General features: G+C 40.8%; 1 protein-coding gene across 3 annotated transcripts in view; it reads right to left on the reverse strand.

The window, feature by feature from the left end:
* ugp2b (UDP-glucose pyrophosphorylase 2b) overlaps positions 1 to 24687 on the reverse strand; it is a 68512-nt gene that overhangs the window by 37241 nt on the left and 6584 nt on the right. For 2 of the 3 annotated variants that reach the window (XM_060831115.1, XM_060831114.1), the window contains exons 2-3: positions 17669 to 17805; positions 4215 to 4322 (exon numbers count right to left, since the gene is read on the reverse strand). In XM_060831115.1, the coding sequence (XP_060687098.1) occupies positions 4215 to 4322; positions 17669 to 17773 (213 nt within the window). In that variant the 5' untranslated portion in view covers positions 17774 to 17805. Of the gene's footprint in view, positions 1 to 4214; positions 4323 to 16222; positions 16290 to 17668; positions 17806 to 24687 lie in introns of all 3 variants that reach the window. The other variant, XM_060831113.1, reaches the window with a different exon arrangement.

The following is a 24687-nucleotide window of genomic DNA, read 5'->3' on the forward strand; positions in this document are numbered from 1 at the left end:
GTGGGCGGCACAGTGGTGAGCATTGCTGCCTCACAGCGCCAGAGTCCCGGGTTCAATTCCCGCCTCAGGCGACTGACTGTGTGGAGTTTGCACGTTCTCCCCGTGTCTGCGTGGGTTTCCTTCGGGTACTCCAGTTTCCTCCCACAGTCCAAAGATGTGCGGGTCAGGTGAATTGGCCATGCTAAATTGCCCCTAGTGTTAGGTAAGGGGTAAATGTAGGGGTATGGGTGGGTTGCGGGTCGGTGTGGACTTGTTGGGCCGAAGGGCCTGTTTCCACACTGTAAGTAATCTAATCTAAAAACATCTCCTGTATTCACATCCAAATCATTAATATAAATGATGAAAAGCAGTGGACCCAGCACTGGTCATATGCCTCTAGTCAGAAAAACCCTCCATCACCTACCTTCAAGCCAAAATAGCTAGCTCACTGTGGATCCCATGTGATCTAATCTTACTAAACAGTCTACCATGCTTAACCTTATCAAACGCTTTGGTAAAGTCCACAGACAACATCTATCAAACTCTGTCTTAATCAATTTTCATCACCTCTTCAAAAAAACTCAATCAAATTAGTGAAACACAATTTCCCACACACAAAGCCATGCTGACTGCCCCTAATCATGACCTTTCCAAATACATGTTAATCTTGTTCCTTATAATCCCTTTCAACAACTTACCCACTACTGATTCAAGGCCCACCAGTTCTCTGGCTTTCCTTACAGCCCTTCTTAAATATTGGTACATCAACCAACCTCCGGTCTTCTGGCACCTTACTTGTGGCTATTGATGACAAGTATCTCAACAAGGGATCCAGCAATCCTTTCCCTACTTTCATACAATGTTCTGGGAACCACCTGATCAGTTCCCAGGGATTTATCTACCTTTATGCATTTTAAGACCTCCAGCATCACCTTTTCAGTAATATCAACTTTTTACATTCATTTCCTCAAGTTCCCTGGCTTCCAAGTCCTTTCCATAGTAAATATTGACAACATATTTGTTTAGTACCTCACCCATCTCCTGTGGTTCCACACACAAACGGCCCGTTAAAGGGCCCTATTCTTTCCCTAGTTATTCTTTTGCCCTTAATGTATTTATAGAATCTCTTTGGATTCTCCTTAATTCTATTTGCCAAAGCCATCTCATGTCCCCTTTTGCCCTTCAGATTTCCCTCAAGTATACTCCTACTGCCCTTATACTCTAATAGGGATTCATTTAATCCCAGCTTGTCTTCTTGATGTTGAACGAAGTCTCAATTCCTCTAGTCATCCAACCTTGCCCTTCATACCAATAGGAACATACAGTCTCGAAACTCTCATTATCTTATTCTTAAAGCTGCTGTCTGATCAAACTAGAAGAGAAGAGTGGGAATCTGAGGAAAAGAGGACAAACTGATAGGAACTACCAATAGTTAAGGAGAAACTCATGCCTTCTGTATATTTCTTCTATTTTGAGTATCACATCTAGTGGTCATTCTTAATTTGTGATCTGAATATGGTCACTAGCAGCACTTACTAAATTCCCAAATATATACACTAAAACAAATTCTCTGGATTGCCAGCAGATATAGGAATTCCTAAATGATCATGTCATAACCCTGCACCATTAAGTAACCCGACAGAGAGAGATTAAAATTTTCTCTGCCTTTCTGCTTTAAGCACCAAATTCACTCAACCACAGTGGCAAGTTCAATACATTTATTTTTACAACCAGTTGGAACTGGTTGTTGCTGCAGCAGGGTGTGGGGTGAAGGGAATGAATGACTAGTTCAACAGTCACATTAATTTTTGGTCAAAATTAAAATGCAAATCTTTTGTTACAAGTTTACTTTAGTCACCATATGGATGGTTAAGTGGTTTGAACATCGCAAATGAATATTTAAGTAGAATATAACTCCTCCTCTTTCCTCCCCCATCAGAAGAACTCCACTTTTCATAATTTCATCAGAACCACTCACAGGCAACTGGAAAAGCATTTCTTTTACTAAGAACAATGAAGCACAATAACAGGCACTCCATCCCACCAAGCCTGCGCCAACACACAACACATTTCTAAATTAAAATCCTTTTGCCTCAATGCGGTCTATATCCCTCTATTGTCTGCTTATTCATATATTTTGTAAGGTGCTGGAAGCATCTTATTGTATCTGCCTCTACCACATCCTCTGGCAGCACATTCCATACAGTTACCACCTTCTGTGTGGAAAAAAAACTTACTTCTCACATCACCTTTAAATTCTCTCTCCACCCCCCCCCCACCCCACTTTTACAACAGAATATAGACTTAAGGTAATTTCTATCCTGGGAAAGAATCTCAGACTGTCCATTTCATCAATGCCCTTCAATTTTGTAAACTATCAGGTCACCCCTCAGCTACTGACATCCAAGTAAAAACAAATCAAGTCTGCCCAATCTCTCTGCATAGCTAATACCCTCCAATTCAAGCAACATTCTGGTAAGCTTTTTGTTTTGTTCACTCTGCTGCATTTTCTTCGATGAAAAAAAATACATAGTCTGATCAAGGGGCATTTGTAGATAGGACTGTCAATTGCAGCTAAGACAAAACTGAACATGTAACAAGATAAATGGATTTGCACAGCTTTAAATGAAAACAGTAATAAGGTAGGCACTTGAAGTGGTAAAATCAAGCTAATCACAACGAATATGTTGAGTTGTAGCAATCATAAGGGCTCATGGAAAAGGTAATAAGCTAAAATAATGAATTGGATAACAATTACCTCGTCCTTCCTATTCTAATTCTAAAATTAGATCAAGGGCAAAAAACAATTTATACTTCTAACAAAACAAATATATAAAAAAGATAAATGTGAACTTAAGTCATACTCTTTTCATTACTAAATTATAACTTTTGCAAATGTGTTGCTGGTCAAAGCACAGCAGGTTAGGCAGCATCTCAGGAATAGAGAATTCGACGTTTCGAGCATAAGCCCTTCATCAGGAATTATTCCTGATGAAGGGCTTATGCTCGAAACGTCGAATTCTCTATTCCTGAGATGCTGCCTAACCTGCTGTGCTTTGACCAGCAACACATTTGCAGCTGTGATCTCCAGCATCTGCAGACCTCATTTTTTACTCGTAAATTATAACTTTGCACCAATAAGCCAACAAGAAATGGTTTACTCTCCCAAATGAAGATAACATCTATTCCCCTTGATCAACATTCATGCTCTGACACAGCATGGAAACAGACCCATCCATACCAACCAGACATCCTAAATTAATCTAGTCCAGTTTGGTCCAACTCATCCGTACCAACCAGACATCCTAAATTAATCTAGTCCAATTTGCCAGCATTTTGGCGGCACGGTGGCACAGTGGTTAGCATTGCTGCCTCACAGCGCCTGTAGACCCGGGTTCAATTCCCGACTCAGGCTACTGACTGTGTGGAGTTTGCACGTTCTCCCCGTGTCTGCGTGGGTTTCCTCCGGGTGCTCCGGTTTCCTCCCACAGTCCAAAGATGTGCGGGTCAGGTGAATTGGCCAAGCTAAAATTGCCCGTAGTGTTAGGTAAGGGGTAAATGTAGGGGTATGGGTGGGTTGCGCTTCGGCGGGTCGGTGTGGACTTGTTGGGCCGAAGGGCCTGTTTCCACACTGTAAGTCTAATCTAATCTAAAAAATTTAGCCCATATCCCTGTAAACCTCTCTTATTCAAGTACTCATGCAGATGCCTTTTAAATATTGTAATTGTATCAACCCCCACCACTTCCTGTGGAAGTTCATTCTGGTACATGCACCACCCACTGCATGAAAAAGGTCTCTTAAATCTTTCCCCTCTCACCTTAACCAAACCCTCTAATTTTTGACTCCAGTATCCTGAGGAAAAGACGTGTGTGTATTCACCCTATGCCCCTCACGATTTTAAAAATCCATAACACCACACCTCAGCCTCTGACACTCAAGGAAAAAATAGCCCCAGCCTATTCAGCCTTTCCCTATAGCTCAAACCCTCCAACATCTTTGTAAATCTTTTCTGAACCCTTTCAAATTTCACAACATTGTTCCTACAGAAGGGAGACCAGAATTTTTCATCAAGGTTATATTAAGTTCCTATTCATCACAGAGATTAAATTCAGACTACAAGACTGAAAATATTTCAGTTATATGGTTTTCATCATTTTCATATTGATCATACTCTATCCTACATCCTCATTTTTGCTGTTGCAGTCTACAATTCTACCGTATGCACAGAACTTACGGAATCTTCAGGTGCTTTTTGGATCTTCTCCCATTCTACCGAAGGACCTCTCCTCTGCAGCAAGCTTCGAAACAATTTCTGAAATCCCTCGATATCTTTCTTCATTTGCTTAAATACAAAACAATTATTATTAAACATTTTCAATCTTAATATGACAGACATACTGTACCACAAATACTGCATAACAATTTTGCAACATTGTAAAGGAAGCAAGCTCAATTCCAAGAGAACCAAATTGTTTTCAGAAAAGGAAGAATATGTAGGGTTACAGGATGAAAGCAGGAGTATGATATTCCAACAGAGATCCAGCACAGACTCGATGGGCTGACTTGTCTCCTCATTTTGAAACCAGTTCAGTGGTGCTTCCACTGTTGTCCCTCAGCACCAGGGACTCAGGTTTGATTCCAGCTTCAGACAACTGTCTATGTGGAATTTGCACATTCACCCTCTGTCTCCGTGGATTTCCTCTGGGTGCTTTGGTTTCCTTCCACATTCCAAAGATGTGCAGGTTAGGTAGATTTTCCATGCTAAATTGCCCACACTGTCCAGAGATGTGCAGGTTAGGGAAATGCAGGGTTACAGGGATAGTTAAGTCCTAGAAGGGATACTCTTCAGAGTGGTGGTGTGGGCTAAATGGCCTGCTTCCACGCTGTAGCGATTCTCTGAACCCTTTAAAAATATAATACAGAACTGCTGATCTCTTGACATGCTCACTGCCCTCTAATTCTTTGATAGGAGAGGGTGACAAGAAGGGGCTAATTTGTTTTAAAATGATAAACAGGTGCTTTAAGACAAAAGGTTTTGAATGTCACTAGTAATTCAACAAATGTGCCTACTGATTGGATAGTACCACCATTTCAAATCTGAAATGATTGATAATAGTATAAAGTACTCTCATCTAAAAACTTAACACAGTACAAAATCATTATGGTACATGTCAGTCATTCAACTTATTGAATGTATGCAGGTTTCCCATAGATCAATCCAGTCAGTCCACCCCACTGCTTGATCCCTTTAGTCATGCAACTGTATTTCATTTAAGAGCCATTCTGTTGTCTTGTGAAAATGCTGACTACTGTTGCTCTGACATGATGTTTTTTTGGGTGGAGGCAGCAGGTTGCCAGTCACTACCTCTCAGTGAGTAAATAAGCTGTTTATCCCTCTCTCCTTGCATCTCTTGCACAAAACCATGAACATGTGTCCCCTAATCTTAATCTTCTCTAGTCCAAAGTGAACCATTCTAGTCTTCTAATTTAACCATTTCAATAACCCCACATTCCTGGAACCATACCAATAAATCTCCTGTGCTACCCTCTCAAGGACCCATACAGCCTTCCAAGTTAAATTAAGAGCAAAATAGGTTACTCAGTGCCTCAAGACTGCTGAGCCAATCAGATTGCAACCAATCTGAATACTGTACATTCTAGCATCCATACTGACCCTGACACCCCTTCATACCTTTCATCGCCTTGCTGATACGAACAAATTTACCTCTGCCTTAATATTCAGACTTTTTTTTCCACTATAAGTAAGACTTTTAAAAACTCTTAACATGCAGAAAAAATTATCTCTACCACTGTCATAAATGGCTAACCCCTTTTTCTTAAGTAGTGATTCAATGTCCGACATTATTTTCCTACAACAGGAAACATCCTTTCCATATTATTCTGTCCAGATCTCCCAAGGAGCTTGTATCAAGTCACCTCGTATTCTCCTAAACTCTAAATAATTCAAATCTAGCCTCCCCAACTTCTCCTTATTAGACAGACAAACTACCCATTCCAATTATTAATGTAGTCAACCTTCACTGAACTACTCACACCTTATTTGCATATTTCTTTAAATAATTGGGCACAGTACTCCAGCTATAGTCTCACCACTGCAGACACGATCTCCATAATTTGCATTCAATTTTCCTCACAATAAGTGGGTACATTCTATGAGGTTTCCAATTTGCTTGCTGTACCTGCATGTTAATCTATTGCAACTGATCAACAAGGTCACCCAGATGCCTCCAGATCAGCTATGAATTTTATCACCTGTTAAATAAACTTCCTATTCTTCCTGCCAAAATTAATAATTTCACATTTTCCCACATTATTGTCCATTTGCCAGATTTTTGCCCACTCACCTATTTTCCTCTGCAGCCTCCTTATCTTTTCTTTAGAAAAGTTCCTTTTTGCTCCCTTCATCCAAGAGATTTATAAATTGTAAAAAGTGAAGGCCCAGCACAGATCCATATGGCACACCACTCGCATGGACAATCCACCTAACTAACCTGCACAATCTTTCCAACCAAAACAATTACCATTTGCTGCTTCTTGTCAGCCTATCTGCTATCCATGCCAATACGGTACCCACTACACTCGGGGTATTTGTGTCCCACAATAAAATTTGATGGGGCACCAGAAGTACATCAACCAGTTCCCCTTTGCACACAGCAATTGTTGCTTCCTCAAATAATTCCAATACATTGAAATCAATGGAACATTCCCCCATTCTTCTAAACTCTTCATTTGTTTAGCCATTCTTGCTGAGTTAACTCAATTCATCTCAGGAATCAGCCCCATGAATCTCTTTGGAACTGCCTCAATGCCAGTGTATCTTTTCTCAAATATAGGACTTCCCTTTCACATAGAGTCATAGAGATGTACAGCATGGAAACAGACCCTTCGGTCCACTTGTCCACACCGATCAGATATTCCAACCCAATCTAGTTCCACCTTACAGCACCTGGCCCATATCCCTCCAAACCCTTCCTATTCATATACCCATCCAAATGCCTTTTAAATGTTGCAATTGTACCAGCCTCCACCACTTCCTCTAGCAGCTCATTCCATACACGTATCACTCTCTGCGTGAAAAGATTGCCCCTTAAGTCACTTTTACATCTTTTCCCTCTCACCCTAAACCTATGTCTTCTAGTTCTGGACTCCCTGATCCCAGGGAAAAGACTTTGTCTATTTATCCTATCCATGTCCCTCATAATTTTGTAAACCTCTATAAGGTCACCCTTCAGCCTCCGACGCTCCAGGGAAACAGCCCCAGCCTGTTCTGCCTCTCCCTATAGCTCAAATTCTTCAACACTGGCAACATCCTTGTAAATCTTTTCTGAACCCTTTCAAGTTTCACAACATCTTTCCAATATTCCAACAGTGGCCTAACCAATGTCCTGTACAGCCACAACATGACCTCCCAACTCCTGTATTCAATACTCTGACCAATAAAGGAAAGCATACCAAACGCCTTCTTCACTATCCTATCTTCCTGCGACTCCACTTTCAAGGAGCTATGAACCTGCACTCCAAGGTCTCTTTGTTCAACAACACTCCCTAGGACCTTTCCATGAAGTGTATAAGTCCTGCTAAGATTTGCTTTCCCAAAATGCAGCACCTTGCATTTATCTGAATTAAACTCCATCTGCCACTTCTCAGCCCATTGGCCCATCTGGTCAAGATCCTGTTGTAATCTGAGGCAACCCTCTTCGCTGTCCACTACACATCCAATTTTGGAGTCATCTGCAAACTTACTAACTGTACCTCTTATGATTGCATACAAATTATATATGTAAATGACAAAAAGTAGAGGACCCAGCACCAATCCTTGTGGCTCTCCACTGGTCCCAGGCCTCCAGTCTGAAAAACAACCCTCCACCATCACCCTCTGTCTTCTACCTTTGAGCCAGTTCTGGATCCAAATGGATACTTCTCCCTGTATTCCATGAGATCTAACCTTGCTAATCAGTCTCCCATGGGAACCTTGTCAAACGCCTTACTGAAGTCCATGTAGATCACATCTACTGCTCTGCCCTCATCAATCTTCTTTGCTACTTATTCAAAAAACTCAATCAAGTTTGAGACATGATTTCCCACGCACAAACCATGCTGACTATTCCTAATCAGTCCTTACCTTTCCAAATACATGTACATCATGTCCCTCAGGATACCCTCCAACAACATGCCCACCACTGAGGTCAGGCTCACTGGTCTATAGTTCCCTGGCTTGTCTTTACCGCCCTTCTTAAACAGTGGCACCACATTTGCCAACCTCCAGTCTTCCGGCACCTCACCTGTGACTATCGATGATTCAAATATCTCAGCAAGAGGCCCAGCAATCAATTCTCTAGCTTCCCGCAGAGTTCTCAGGTACATCTGATCAGGTCCTGGGGATTTATCCACCTTTAACCGTTTAAAGACATCCAGCACTTCCTCCTCTGTAATATGGACATTTTGCAAGATGTCACCATCTATTTCCCTACAGTCTATATCTTCCATATCCTTTTCCACAGTAAATGCTGATGCAAAATATTCATTTAGTATCTCCCCCATTTTCTGTGGCTCCACACAAAGGCCGCCTTGCGGATCTTTGAGGGGCCCTATTCTCTTCCTAGTTACCCTTTTGTCCTTAATGTATTTGTAAAAACCCTTTGGATTCTCCTTAATTCTATTTGCCAACACTATCTCATGTCCCCTTTTTGCCCTCCTGATTTCTCTCTTAAGTATACTCCTACTTCCTTTATACTCTTCTAAGGATTCACTCGATCTATCCTGTCTATACCTGACATATGCTTCCTTCTTTTTCTTAACCAAACCCTAATTTTCTTTAGTCATCCAGCATTCCCTATACTTATCAGCCTTCCCTTTCACCCTGACAGGAATATACTTTCTCTGGATTCTTGTTATCTCATTTCTGAAGGCTTCCCATTTTCCATCCATCCCTTTACCTGCGAACATCTGCCTCCATTCAGCTTTCGAAAGTCCTTGCCTAAAACTGTCAAAATTGGCCTTTCTCCGATTTAAACTTCAACTTTTAGATCTGGTCTATCCTTTTTCACCACGATTTTAAAACAAATAGAATTATAGTCGCTGGCCCCAAAGTGCTCCTCCACTGACACCTCAGTCACCTGCCCTGCCTTAGTTCCCAAGGGTAGGTCAAGTTTTGCACCTTCTCTAGTAGGTACATCCACATACTGTAGAGTAAAAAATGAGGTCTGCAGATGCTGGAGATCACAGCTGCAAATGTGTTGCTGGTCAAAGCACAGCAGGCCAGGCAGCATCTCAGGAATAGAGAATTCGACGTTTCGAGCATTCCTGATGAAGGGCTTATGCTCGAAACGTCGAATTCTCTATTCCTGAGATGCTGCCTGGCCTGCTGTGCTTTGACCAGCAACACATTTGCAGCAACATCCACATACTGAATCAGAATGTTGTCTTGTACGCACTTAGGAAATTCCTCTCCATCTAAACCCTTAACACTATGGCAGTCCCAGTCGATGTTTGGAAAGTTAAAATCCTCTACCATAACTACCCTATTATTCTTACAGATAGCTGAGATCTCCTTTATAAGTTTGTTTCTCAATTTCCCTCTGACTATTAGGGGGTTTATAGTACAATCCCAATAAGGTGAGCATCCCTTTCTTATTTCTCAGTTCCACCCAAATCACTTCCTTGGATGTATTTTCGGGAATATCCTCCCTCAGCACAGCTGTAATGCTATTCCTTATCAAAAATACCATTCCCCCTCCTCTCTTGCCTCCCTTTCTATCCTTCCTGTAGTGTTTGTATCCTGGAACATTAAGCTGCCAGTCCTGCCCATCTCTGAGCCATGTTTACGTAATTGCTACGATATCCCAGTCCCATGTTCCTAACCATACCCTGAGTTCATCTGCCTTCCCTGTTAGGCCCCTTGCATTGAAATAAATGCAGTTTAATTTATTAGTCCTACCTTGCTCTGACTGTTTGATTCACTTCTATTCTCAACTGTACCCATCTCAGATTGATCTCTTTCCTTACCATCTCTCTGGGTCCCACCTCCCACCTTACTAGTTTAAATCCTTCCAAGCAGTTCTAGCAAATTTCCCTGCTAGTATATTAGTCCCCTTCCAATTTAGGTGCAATCCATCCTTCTTGCACAGGTCACTTCTACCCCAAAAGAGATTCCAATGATCTAAAAATGTGAATCCTTCTCCCATACACCAGCTCCTCAGCCATGCATTCATCTGCTCTATCCTCCTATTCCTTCCCTCACTAGCTCGTAGCACTGGGAGTAATCCAGGTATCAGAAAAAGACAGCATGGTTACCTTGATTTGTTTCTAAATGCCCTGCCATAATATCTTTTAAAATAGCTTCTAACATCTTAACAGATGTTCAGCTAACCGGCCTGTACTTTCCTGCAATTCATCTGCTCGTGAAGCAGAATGAACAACAGATTTGCACGAGAAGGACAGCAGTGGTAGGAATAAGGAATCTGCAAGGGTTGTGTGAGTGAGCGAGCAAAAACTTGTCAGGTGAGTTTAATGCAGCAAAACAAAAGGTGCTGCACTTTGGTAAGAATAATCAAAACTCAGATCATCATTTAAGTGGACACAGACTCCAAAAAAGTGAAGCACATGAGGATCTGAGTGTTCTTGTGTGTAAAACACAAAGTTAGCAGGCAGGTGTAGCAAGTAATCAAAATGACAAGCTGAAATTTTACCTTTTTTGTTCAGGGTTTGAGCTTGAAAACAGGGAAGGCTTGCTGCAACTATACAGGGGTATTGGTGAGATGCACCTGTGGTACTGTTACAGTTTTAGTCATTATATTTAAGCAAGGATATACCGGCATTGAAGCAGTTGAAAAGAGATTCATGGAGCTGATTCCTGGGATGAAGAAGTTAACTTATCAAGAACAGCTAAACAAGTTAGAGAGTTTAAGTGAATGGAGGAAGGTTTCATTGAAGCATACAAGATTTTGAGGGGGCTTAACAAGATAGGTAGAGATGTTTCCATTAGTAGGGGAATCTCAAAGTGGGGACAGTTACAAAAATAGAAGGGGACATTCATTGAAAACTGAAATGCAAAGGAATCTCAGAGGATAACAAATATCTGGAATTCTCTATCCCAAATAATTGTGGAAGCTAGATCACTGAAAGCATTTAAAGGGGAGGTAGATAAGATTTTTCAAATATAAACATAATAATCAGGTCTGAAAGAAGAGTAGAGTAGAGGCCTGGGGGAGATCAATCATGATAGAGATAGAGTCAGATGTACAGCACAGAGGCAGACCCTTTGGCCCAACTTGTTCATGCCAATCTACGTTAATTTAATACCATTTGCCAGACTTGGCTCATGTCTCGCTAAACCGTTACTATTCACATACCCATTATGATGCCTTTTAAATGCTGTAATTGTACCAGCCTCCACTACCTTCTCTGGCAGCTCATTCCATACGTGCACCAGCCTTTGTGTGAAGAAAAAAAAAATCACCCTTTAAGTCCTTTTTAAGTCTTTCCCCTCTCATCATAAAACTATGCCCTCTAATTCTGGACTCTCCACTGGGCAAACTTGAAAGGATGAATGGTTTCTATTTCTTTTGTTCTTCCATTTCCTGACAACTATTTCTTGGATGTTCAGTGTACCTTCTACAATGTAGAAAGATGCAAAATAGCTGTTCAATTCATCTACCGTTTGCTTATTTGCCATTATTCATCCCACTTCCAATACAATCAACTCTCACTTCATGAACGTTCCTTTTCTAAACTACCATCAGAAACACGTATGTCTTTACATTTTTAGGTAGCATTCTTTCATGGTCTACATTTTTCCCTCATTAATATTTCATGCTGTTTCTCATACTCTATCCAATCCTCCGATCTGCCATCTATCTTTGTGCAATTCTATGTTGCTTTAAGACTGATACTATGATTAACTTTTTAAGGTAACCATGAATGGTGCCAACTGTGGTGACTGAATGCTCTAGCTAATATCTCAACGGACCTTTATCTAAATTTAGCATAACCTCTTTGCTTTTGCAGTAAATGCCTCTATTTATTAAGTTCAAGGTCAAATATTTTTGGAAAAATTCTCTTAATATGTCCTGCCATCTTCAAAGATTGATGCATGTGTACTTCTCAGTCCCTGCTTCTGCACATTTTAAAATTGTGTCATTAAGATCAGAGCATATTCCTCTGTCCCTTCTTCCAAATGCATCACCTCATTTTTCTCTATATTAATTTCCACCTAGACTTGTGACATGAAGTCCAGCTGCAGACAATTCATACCATCCTAACCAGTTTCCACTCTCCCAAGTTTGGCACAATCAGCACAACCTAGTCCAACAGCCAAGTCGTTTATATATAAGCTAAAGAAAATGCCCTGGTCTTTGCACTATGCTTAGAGAACACCATGGTCTATCATTTTCCAATGCAAGAAACAATCCACCATAACTCACTGCTTTCTGTCCTCAAGTCAACTTTATACGCCAAAATTGAATGTCAGTCAACCAGCAACTTCTAACAAAGTCACTCATGTTCTAATACTACTGACCTGAAACATTCAGTCTAATTTCTCTCACCATTGATGCAGTCATACATTTTCTGCTCTTCTTACTTCATTTCCCTGAGCTTTGATTCAATGGCAGCTAATTATCTGTTTCTGAACAAAGTAAGTTTTGATATTGATTCCCACCTCAAATTCAAACACCAAAAAAAAGTTTGCTATTATTTCCTAGCTAGATTTTTTGATTAGGAAGCAAAGAAATGCTCGATGATCTTAAAACGAAACTGGCCAAATGCAACATCCAATTTAAATCAGAATAAAGAAAGAATTAATTTGAATCAGTGAAAATTACTTTTCTTATAAAGATATTATTATAAAGATGTTACTGTATTGGACTATGAAGAATCTGTAATTATTAGAACTTAATTTTAAACTACAGTTGCCCACTGAGCATTTGAAAAGTATGATGGCCAGATTATGTGGTCAGTGATGTAATGGCACTCGCCAGCCATCTCAGCGAGCTGACCACAGAATTTCCATGAACTTTTCAGAGGAGATTCCCTATCACAGAGTCTGATTCAGCATGATCCAGCCTTCAATGTTTGACAGTGCAGAAAACAACACTGCTGTTCTTCAGTAATAAACACAAAATCCTGGATAAACCCAGCAGGTCTGTCAGTATCTGTGGAGAGAGAAACAGAGAGTTAAGAATAAGTCATATCAGACTTTGAACATTTAACTTGGTTTCTGTCTCCACAGGTGCTGCCAGACTGCTGGGTTTTGCCAGCATTTTCTGCTGTAATGGCACATTTCCAGAATCAGTGTCTTGCCTTTATTTTACTGCTACTTTTCAAGCAGATTGTCTCGTATGAATTTTTCAGTTTAATCATAAAGAAATTGAGAAAAATAGATAGGACTGAGAGAAATTGAAGAAATTCATTGTTTTACATCTTAAACTCTAAACTGTGAAAAAAACGTGACTTCACAGGGCAAGTTACATATTCAAGTCCAGAAAGGTAATTTGGCAGTAACTACATAATAGCACTAAATGTTCATTTTACACTCAACACTTCAAGTACGTACAATATATTTGGAACATTTTGGAGTAATTAGTGGATAAAACAACAATCATAACTTTACAAAAGGTTCAGCATTGAAATCAGTGAGGGAATAGTGTCATCTGCAAAGCAGTAGGGTAATTTTGGACTGAAACCGCTGATTTCTCCGCAGAACTGTGTTTAAGTAGATTCTGGATGTTTCTGTCTGCATGCCTGTGCTGATAACCCAGTCATTGCCTCAATGTAAAATTCAGACCAATATCCTACAATTTGGTAAACAAGCAAATAATCCTTTTGATATATGGGGTGTCAGCCATAAGGGCAGCATTTATTATCTACTGCTTATTTCTAACTGCCTTCAAGGTGCCCTTGAGAATCAATGCACTTACAACAACATTCCAAATATGACACTGACAACCAGACCAACCACATGGACACCCATTGTTTGTGACAAGTCTTACATGATATAACCAGCTACAAAGTAATGTCAAACAGAATCACAGGCAACAGTACACCCCTACCCAATTAGCTCAATGCATTCTACACTTGCTTTGAAAAGATCAGTGAAATTATGTCACCTATCCAGACAGCCTTGAATTCACCTTTACCCACAATCACCACCACAGACACTAGATCAGCGTTCTTGAGAGTCAATCCATGGAAAGCGACTAGCTCGGATGCAGACCACAGCCGTACACTCAGATCCTGTGTGGACTAGCTGGCAGGAATATTTGCAGACGTCTTTAACCTCTCCTTAATATGATCTGAAGTCCCCATTTGCTTCAGGACCATCACCATCCAGTGCCAAAGAAAAATCATGCGGCGTGCCTCAAATGGATTACCAACCAGTGACTCTGACTTCCATAATTATAAAATGCTTCGATAGATAAATCATGGCCAACATCAACTCCAGCCCATCAAACTGCCTTGATCCTTTGCAATTTGCCCATCAGCGCAACAGGTCCATAATAGATGACATCTTCCTGGCCCTATACCCATCCCTGGGATATCTGGGTAACAAGGATATCTACATTAGGTTCCTACTTATGAACTACAGTTCCAATTTCAACACCATAATTCCTAACAAACTTATCTCTAAACTCTGAGACCCAAGTCTCACCTCCCCCCTCTTAACTGAATCCTCATTTTCCTGACCCACAGACCACAATTATTATGAACAGGGGACAACATCTCCTCCACCATAATCCTCAATACTAGTGATCCCGCAAGGCTGCGTACTCAGCTCCTTCAATATGCACAACAATGTGGCCAACTCCATTTACAAATTTGCTGATGACACCACTATTCTAGATCGGATTTCAAACAACAAGACAGGATACGTGAAAGAGACTGAGTGCTTAGCGGCATGGTAGGATGACAACAATCTCTCCATCAATGTCAACAAAATAAAGCAGACAGGCATGCCCCTGTCTGCATCAATGGTATTGAGGTGGAGATGGTCAGGAGCATTAGATTCCTGGGAGTGATGATCAACAGCAATCTGTCTGGGTCTACCCACATCGACGCAACAGTCAAGAAAGCACAATGTCTCTATCTATTTCCTCAGGGGACTAAGGAAATTTGGCATGGCCACAAGGACTCTTACCAGTTTTTAATAGGTGTACCAAAGAAAGCATCCTCTAGGACACTTCACAGGGTGGTATGGCAACTGCTCTTCCCAAGACCGCAAGACCTGTACAGTCATGAAAGCAACCCAATTCATCACATAAAGCAGTCTTCCATCCACTGACTCCATCTATACTTCCCACTGCCTCAGGAAAGCTGCCAACATAATCAAAGACCCCTCTCACCACAATTATACTCTCTTTCACTCTCCTCTTTCAGGCAGAAGATATAAAAGTCTAAATATACATAATTCTTCCCTGCTGTTATCAGACTTTTGAACAGACGTTTCAAAATGTTAATTCTGATCTCTTTACACTTTCCCTGTGGCTGTAACACTGTACTCAGCACTCGGTTCTGCTACCCTGATGCATTTTGTATGGTACAATCTGCCTGCAGAGCACACAAAACAACATTGTTCACTGTATCTCTGTGTATATGACAACAGTAGATCAAAATCAATATTTAATCATTTACTTTAATGACAGGTGTAAATCTGTGTCACATTTTGACACTGGCAATAAAAATTATCCAAATAAAATGCTTTCCTGAGAATTTAAATCAATGTGATATTTACTGCTTTGGTTTTCTTCAATACCATTATACAGGAAAGCAGACTATATGGTTAACCTTATTGACCTGTGAGATTCTAGCACCAAATGAGTAATTTTAAACCTACATATAAATAAGGAGGAATGGATCATTTAACTCCACAAGCCTGCTCTGCCATTCAGTAAGATGATGGCTGACCCTGACTACAACCTGAAATTTATATTCCTGCCTACCTCTGATAATACCATATCCCCTTAATAAGAATCTGCCTACCTTTGCTTGTTATCCTATCAGAAAGACGATCAATAATCAGAAAGAATCTTGTCACCTCTCCGTCTTAAAGGGACAACACTGTACTTTTAAACATTATTATAGATTCACTGTTCTAGATTCTCACACAAGAGGAAACATTCCATATTGACCCTGTCAAGAACTTCCTCAGGATTTTATATGTTTCAATTGTTATGGATCAGGTCAGATCCCCTCAAGACATTTCAAAAAAGTAGCCAAAATGCTTACTTTGCTTGTTGTTTTAAGCAGGTGGGGGTGGATATTCCAGGAGTGATACAGCTGGCCCAGGCACTTACTTTTAAACAAAACAGAATTTATTTGCAAGATTACTGAAGTAAACACAAACAAAAGAGAACAGATTACAGAATGACTGAAACCATCCGAAACCCAACACATTATCGCAACTTAATAATGCTGTTCCAAATACTTGCAACAATCCCCATAAACACCCCTTGCAAAAAAGGTAAAATCAAACACAGGGTCTTACAGGAGAGATGTCAGAGATAGGAAGGATCAGCATGGACGCACTGCTTTAGGTCCAGCAGCTTCACAACTCTGCTTGTTAAAACCAAATCAAACCAGAGAAACCTAGACCTCCTGGAGTCTGTGACTATGATCCTCTTAAAAAAAAACCAAGGACAACACAACCTTGTTAAAGGAGCAGCACGATCACACAATCAAGTTGTAGCTTCCTGTTCTAAACTCCATTGGATACAAATCTAGTCCACTAAGCTTTCCTCTTCAAATAACCTGCCCATTCCAGATATTAATCTGGTAAACATTGTCAGAACTGCTTCCATTGGATTTACATCTTTCCTTAAATAAAGTTACCAACACTCTGCATATTACTTCAGATTTGGTCAGGAATCTTCATCTTCAAAATCCTCATCAGCTTCAGTTCATTCTATTTTTGTAATGCTTCCCATTTTTTCATTCCCATCAATTCTCAATACAATTGGGAATAGGGTAACACTACTTCACCTTGAACTGTTTCAACTTAACTTACTACTCCCTGGAACTACATGTCTAAACTTTTCACATCCTATATGTCCAATCATTTCATACTTCCCATTGCTGCAGAAAGGCTGCCAACATCAAAAATTCCTCCCACCTAGGTAATGCTCTCTTCCTGCAGGCAGAAGATATAGAAGCTTGAACATACGCATTTCAGGTTCAAGAACAGCTTCTTTCCTGTCATTAATAGGCAGTTAGACCTCTCTAACTTCAAATAATGCTGATCTTGCTAATGGTGATCTTGCTTTATGCATCTCCTGTACAGCTGCAGCCTTGTATGCCTCACTGTCTAAGCATCCCATGACATGTATGTCCTTGTTTGCTACGATCTGCCTGTACTGCTCACAAAACAAAACTTTTCACTGTTCGTACATACGTACATACATGTGACAACAATTAATCAAATGGATGCGTTGGAGTCCTGTCTCCATGCCTTACACATGATGGCTGCAGTGCTGTGGCTTAGACTTACCTCTGAGTAACAAACGCAAGGCAATGTAGCAACATGTTTATTTAAAGTCCATAATTTTAATCAATTTCTGTCAAAAGGTCATCTACAATTAATCAACATCCATTTGTTTTCACCTGTGGACAACTATGAGACATGATCTACATTCAATTATAGAAATGGATAGCTGCTGCAATGAGGAGAGTACATACTTCTTGCTCACTGGGTGAAGCAGTCTCCAGTAACCGAGTAAGCTCCTTCCCCATGGTGCTTTCCAGCTCCTGGCACTCAAACTGGACAGAAATACCTTTTGACATGGCTGTGGTGAAAAGTGAAGGTAAAGAAACACCTAGAACATAGGGGGGAAAAAAGCAACTTGTTCAGTACACAGCCCTGAGAAATGCATTACAATAACTTTGCTGATGGTACTTTGCCACTGAATCATTCATTGGCAGAAATTGATCAAAGTATTAAATTAAATAGAGATCACCAAAGAACAGATCTTGAGAAAGCATGCCAAAAGGAGCATAATGGTTTCTGATAGTTTGAACTTAAGTATAACTAGTCACCTGGCACTGAACTGGATGAAGACATCAGTACTGGGGACCTTGTTTTTCCTCATACATATTCATGCCCTAGATCTCGGTATTCAGGGTACAATTTCAAAGTTTGTAAATGATGTAAAATTTGGAAAATTGTAAACTGTGAGGAAAGTATAGAACTCAAAAGGATATGGACAACTTGGTGCAGTGAACAGATGGGTGGCATAGTTTTCAAAGCAGAACTTTAATTTGGTGCATTTTGATAGGAAGAACATTGAAAGACAATGTGAAATAGGGGTTATAATCCTAAAGAGGGAGGAAGAGCAGGCACAGAGGGACCTGTGTGTATATATGCACAAATCACTGAAGGTGACAGTAGCGTAGACATAGCAATAAGCACACAGTATCCTTGACTTTATTAATAGGGGACTAGCATACGAGAGCAATGAGGTGATGCTGAATTTATATATGACACTTGTTAGACCTTAGCTACAGTATTGCGTACAGTTCTGGGAACCACATTAAAGAAAGGGTTGAGTGCATTAGAGAGAAGGTGAATACAATTTACAAGAATATCACCAGGGATGAGAAATGTCAGCTGGAGGTTGGATTGAAGACGTTGGGACTGTTCTCCTTGGGGAGAAAACCAAGCAAAGATTTCAGAGGTTTTCAGAAACAAGAGTAGATAGAGAGAAACTGTTCCTATTTGTAAAAAGATGAAGAAATGGGCATAGATTTAAAGTGATTTGCAAAAGCCACAGGGGTAATATGAGGAAAATGAGGTTTTTTTTCACTTAGCCTGGAAATGTGGTGGAGGCATAATCAATTGGGGAAATTGAAAGGGCATTGGATTATACTCTGTTAAGAACAAACATGCACGAATATAGGGGTAAAAACAGGAGACTGGCACGAGGTAGTGATGTTCATTTAAAGAGTTGGTGCAGGCACAATGAGTCAAATAATCTTCTTCTGAAAAAATAGAAAAACTTCACTGAACTTATCATGGTTAATCTGATCATTCTCAACTCCACTTTCCTGCCTTTTTCCCCATAACTCTTAATGCCCCTTATAATTAAAAATCAGTCTCTTAAATTGAATATACGTAATGACCCAGCCTCTACAGCTTTTACGATAAAGAATTCCAGAAATTCATTTCCCCTGAAAGAAGAAATTCCTTGTCTGCCTTAAAATGACCCCTTCTTCTGAGATTACATCTTCTAGTCATAGAATTGCTGACAAGGAGAAAACATCGCCACATCTACTCTGTCAAGGTGACTTAAGAATCTTGTATGTTTCAATAAGGTCACCTCTTATTCTTTTAAGCCGCAACGAGTACAGGCCCAATCTACTCGAACTAATATCATAAGACAGTCCCTCCTTATCAGGAAGGATACCAGACCTAATGAACGTTCTTTGGATGAACTTCCAATGTCAGTATATCTTTCCTTGGATAAGGGGGCTCAAAACTTTTCATAGTATTCCCACATGGTCTGACTAATGACTTATATAGTTTCAGCAAGACTTGGCTTTTTTTTATATTAGAACATAGAACAGCAAGTACAGGCCCACAATGTTGTGCCAAGCATTTACCTTGATCTAAGATCAACTTAACTTATACACCCCTCAATTTACTGCCATCCATGGGATTGTCCAGCAGTCACTTAAATAGCCCTACTCCTACTGCTGGCAGTACATTCCACACACCCAGCACTCTCTGCATAAAGAACCTACCTCTGACATCTCCTTTGTACCTTCCTCCAATCACCTTAAATTAAGACCCTTCATGACAGCCATTTCTGCCCTGGGGAAATCTCTCTATTCTATCTATACGTCTTATTACCTTTTATGCCTCTATCAAGTCACCTTTCTTCCTCCTCCTCTCCGGTGTGAAAATCCCTAGCTTACTCAACCTCTCTTCATAAGACAAGCCCTCCAATCCAGGCAGCATCCTGGTAAATCTCCACTGCACCCTCTCCATCTACATCCTTCCTACAATGAAGTGACCAGAACTAGAAACAACATCCCAAGTGTGGTCCAACCAGGGTTCTATAGAGCTGCAGCAAAACCTTGCGGCTCTTAAACTCAATCCCCTTGTTAATGAAAACCAAAAACCATATGCCTTCTTAACCCTATCAACTTGGGTGGCAACTTTGAGGGATCTATGTACGTGGACCCCAAGATCCCACTGTTCCTCCAAATTGCCAAGAATCCTATCTTTAACCCTGTATTCAGCATTCAAATTCAACCTTTCAAAATGAATCACTTTGCATTTATCCAGGTTGAACTCCATCTGCCACTTCCCAGGCCAGCTCTGCATCCTGTCAATGTCTTGTTGTAGCCTGCAACAGCCCTTGGCACTATCTACAACACCACCAACCTTTGCGTCATCAGCAAACTTACTTACCTATCCAAGTCATCTATAAAATCTACAAAAAGCAGGGGCCAAGAACAGATCCCTGCAGGATATCACTCGTCACCAACTTCCAGGTGAAATACTTTCCATCCACCACCACTCGTTGTCTTCTTTTGGCCAGCCAATTATGTATCCAGACAGCCAAATTTCCCTGTATCCCATACCTTCTAACTTTCTGAATGACCTACCATGGGGACCCTTATCAAATGCCTTACTGAAATCTACATACACCACATCCACTGCTCAACCTCCTCACTTACTCAAAGAACTCAATCAGGTTTATGAGACATGACCTGTTCCTCACAAAGCCATGCTGACGATCTTTAAATCCTCTCTCAGAATCCTTTCCAATACTTTGCTTATCACAGACATAATACTGACTGGTCTGTAATCCCCAGAGATTGCCCTATTCCCTTTCTTGAACAGAGGACCAACATTTGCCTCCCTCCAATTAGCCGGTAGTACACCAATGGAGAGTGAGGATGCAAAGATCTTTGCCAGAGGCACAGCAATCTCATTCCTCACTTCCCTTAGTAATCATGGACATATCTGGTCCTGTCCTGGAGACTTATCTATCTTGCTGGTTCCCAGAATTTCCAGCGTATACACTTTCTTAATATCAATCTGCTCAAGCTCATTAACCTGGTCCACGGTATTCACAAGGTCCCTCTCTCTAGTCAATACTGAAGCAATAAACTCATTTAGGGCCTCCCATACCTTTTCAGAATCCAGGCCAAGTTCCCTCCACTACCTCTGATCGGCCCAACATCTCTCTGATCTTTCTCTTATTCCTCACAAATGTGTAGAAACGCCTTTGGGTTTTCCCTCATCCTTCCTGCCAAAGCTTTTTCATGTCCCCTCCCAATTCTTCTCGGTCCATTTTTTGAGTTCTTTCCCAGCTACCCTGCAATTCACTGAGCTGTGCCAGAACCTTGCTTCTCAATTTTAAGTAAGCTGCCTTCTTTCTCTTGATCAGAAGCTCCTCTTCTCTTGTCATCCAAGGCTCCTTCACCTTATCATTCCTTGCCTGTCTCAGTGGGACAAAGTTATCCAACACTCGCGACAAGTGCTCCTTAAATGGTCTCCATAATTCTGTTATGCATTTCCGGTAGAACAATTGTTCCCAATTTATATTCCACAGCTCCTGTCTAATAGTGGTATAACTTCCCCTCCCTTAATTAAATACCTTCCCATACTGTCTGTTCCTATCCCTCTCCATGGCTATGGTAAAGGTGGGGTGGTTGTGGTCACTATCACCAAAATGCTCTCCCACCAAGAGATCTGACACCTGACCTGGCTCGTTGCCGAGCCTTCCCTCCAGTCGGCCTATCTACATATTGAGTCAGGAATCCCTCCTGGGCACACCTGACAAAAATCAGCTCCATCCAGACCAGCTGCACTAAGGACGTTCCAATCAATATTGTGGAAGTTGAAGTCACCTGTAACAACAACTATGTTATATCTGCACCTTTCCAAGATCTGCTGTTCAATCTGTCTGTTATATAGGCTAGGAGAAAGTGAGGTCTGCAGATGCTGGAGATCAGAGCTGAAAATGTGTTGCTGGAAAAGCATAGCAGGTCAGGCAGCATCCAAGGAACAGGAGATTCGACGTTTCGGGCATAAGCTGAAACTTTCCTGAAGAAGGGCTTATGCCCGAAACGTTGAATCTCCTGTTCCTTGGATGCTGCCTGACCTGCTGCGCTTTTCCAGCAACACATTTTCAGCTGTTATATAGGCTATACTAGCAGTGCATTTAGAAACATGTATTATGTATACAACATATTATGCACCCTGACAAATTTATTTGAATGTCTGAGGAGTTAACAAGCAGGATAAATGGGAATCACTGGTTACAATATTTGGACGTATGAATTATTGGATAAGGAAAGTGAATGCAATCAAGATTGCAGATGACACAAAAAAAGGCAGGAAGGCAATCTGCAGAGGAACACAAACAGGTTAAGCAAGTGAGCAAAAACTTGGCAAAGGGAATATAATGCAAAAATGTGAGGTCATGCACTTTGGCAGAAAGAGGAGCCGAATATGATTTAAATACAGAAAGATAACAAGCACCGAGGGATTTGTCAGTCCTCAAGCACAAATCACAAAAAAGCTAGCAGTTTAAGTCTGTTTTCAGAATACCTGGAAAACTGTGAACAGTCTGATCCCTAATCAAAAAGAAAGGTGTACTGGGAATGGGATTTAGAAGAACGAGAGGTGATTTATTGAAACATACACAATCCTTATGGAACTCAACAGGGTGGAAATGGAAAAATTGTTGCCCCTTATGGGAGAGTCTAGGAGCCAAGGGCATAATCTCAGACAAGACGTCTTCCAGTTAAGACAAATCAGAAGGAATTTCTTCTCTCAGAAGATAATGAATAGGTGGCATTGTTTACCATAGAGAGGTGTTGAGGCGGGGGTCGCTAAGTATACTCAAGGATGAAATAGACAAATTTTTAATCAGTCAGAGAATCAAGGGTTATGTCAAAAAGGCAGCAAAGTTGATCCAAAATTCCATGGTATAGCTCTACTTCTTTGCTTTGTTTTTAAATGTTGATTCAATTTAATTTTGAAAGCTACCGTCACTGCCATTTGAGGAAGAACATTTCAGATTACAACTAGCCACACATAAAAAATTACCAATTGTCTTAAATCTATGCATTCAGTTCACAAACTTTCTTGCCACTGTAAATAATTTTTCTGAAGCCGTTTTCTATTGGAATCTATTATAAATGGTTATTAGGTCATCCCCTAACCATCTAACCTTAAGGATAACCACTCTAGCTTTTATAGTCTCTCCTGAAACTCCTCATCCTGATTAAAGAACCTCCTTCTGCATTTTATTCAATATTCTGACATACAATCAGTTCTTCTATAAGGCAATGATTGCTCTCTAGTGCAACCCCACGTTATAGAAAAATCAACCTTTAGAAACAGCATTTAAAGTGTTGGTGCTGTAATCATGTTACTGCCAACACACATTTTAAACGTTCATGCTGTAGAAACTGCATCCCCAATTCGCCAAACTCGTTACAGCAAATTTGCAGTGACAAAACATGCATTATAACGGAACAACCTATAATCTCATTTGTAAAATTTCTAAGGCCTTTTATCAGACTGGTAGGACCATAAGACTCAAGAGTAAAAATCATTTGGAGATGCCGGTGTTGGACTGGGGTGTACAAAGTTAAAAATCACACAACACCAGGTTATAGTCCAACAGGTTTAATTGGAAGCACACTAGCTTTCGGAGCGACGCTCCTTCATCAGGTGATTGTGGAGGGCTCGATTGTAACACAGCAACAAGAGTAAAAGTACACCAACCAAAACTTAGAGTCTGCCACACCAAAGAGTTATAGAGTCTCAAAGCACGGAAACAGACCCTTCAGTCAAACTCGCCCATATCAACCAGAAATTCCAATCTGACCTGGTATCTGGTTAGTGGGCTGCACGGTGGCACAGTGGTTAGTACTGCTGCCTCACAGCGCCAGAGGCCTGGGTTCAATTCCCGCCTCAGGCGACTGTCTGTGTGGAGTTTGCACGTTCTCCCCGTGTCTGCGTGGGTTTCCTCCGGGTGCTCCAGTTTCCTCCCACAGTCCAAAGATATGCGGGTCAGGTGAATTGGCCATGCTAAATTGCCCATAGTGTTAGGTAAGGGGCAAATGTAGGGGTATGGGTGGGTTGCGCTTCGGCGGATCGGTGTGGACTTGTTGGGCCGAAGGGCCTGTTTCCACACTGTAAGTAATCTAATCTATCTACCATTTGGCACATATCCCTCTAAATCCTTCCTATTTATATATAACATTTAAAAGGCATCTGTATGGATAATTGTACCTGCCTCCAGCACTACTTCTGGCAGCTCATTCGTACATTCACCACCCACTGCCTGAAAATGTTATTACTCAGATCCTTTTTAATTATTTTCTCTCTCACCGTAAACCTATGCCCTCTAGTTTTGGACTCCCTCGCCCTTGGAAAAAGATCTTGGCTATTCACCCTTCTTTTTATGCCCCTTGTGATTATATAAATCTGTATAAGGTCCCCCACAGCTTCTCCTTATAACTCAAACCCTCCAGTTCCAGCAACATCCTGGTAAATCTTTTGTGCACCCTCTCAAATTTCACAACATCCTTCCTATAGAAGGAGCAACCGGAATTGTACGCAGTATTCCAAAAGTGGCCGTACCAATGTCCTGTACAGCCACAATATGTCATCCCAACTCCTGTATTCAATGTTCTTACTAATGAAGGCAAGTATGCCAAAATGACTTCTT

Source organism: Hemiscyllium ocellatum, chromosome 10 (assembly GCF_020745735.1).
Source record: "Hemiscyllium ocellatum isolate sHemOce1 chromosome 10, sHemOce1.pat.X.cur, whole genome shotgun sequence".
Lineage (NCBI taxonomy): Eukaryota > Metazoa > Chordata > Chondrichthyes > Orectolobiformes > Hemiscylliidae > Hemiscyllium > Hemiscyllium ocellatum.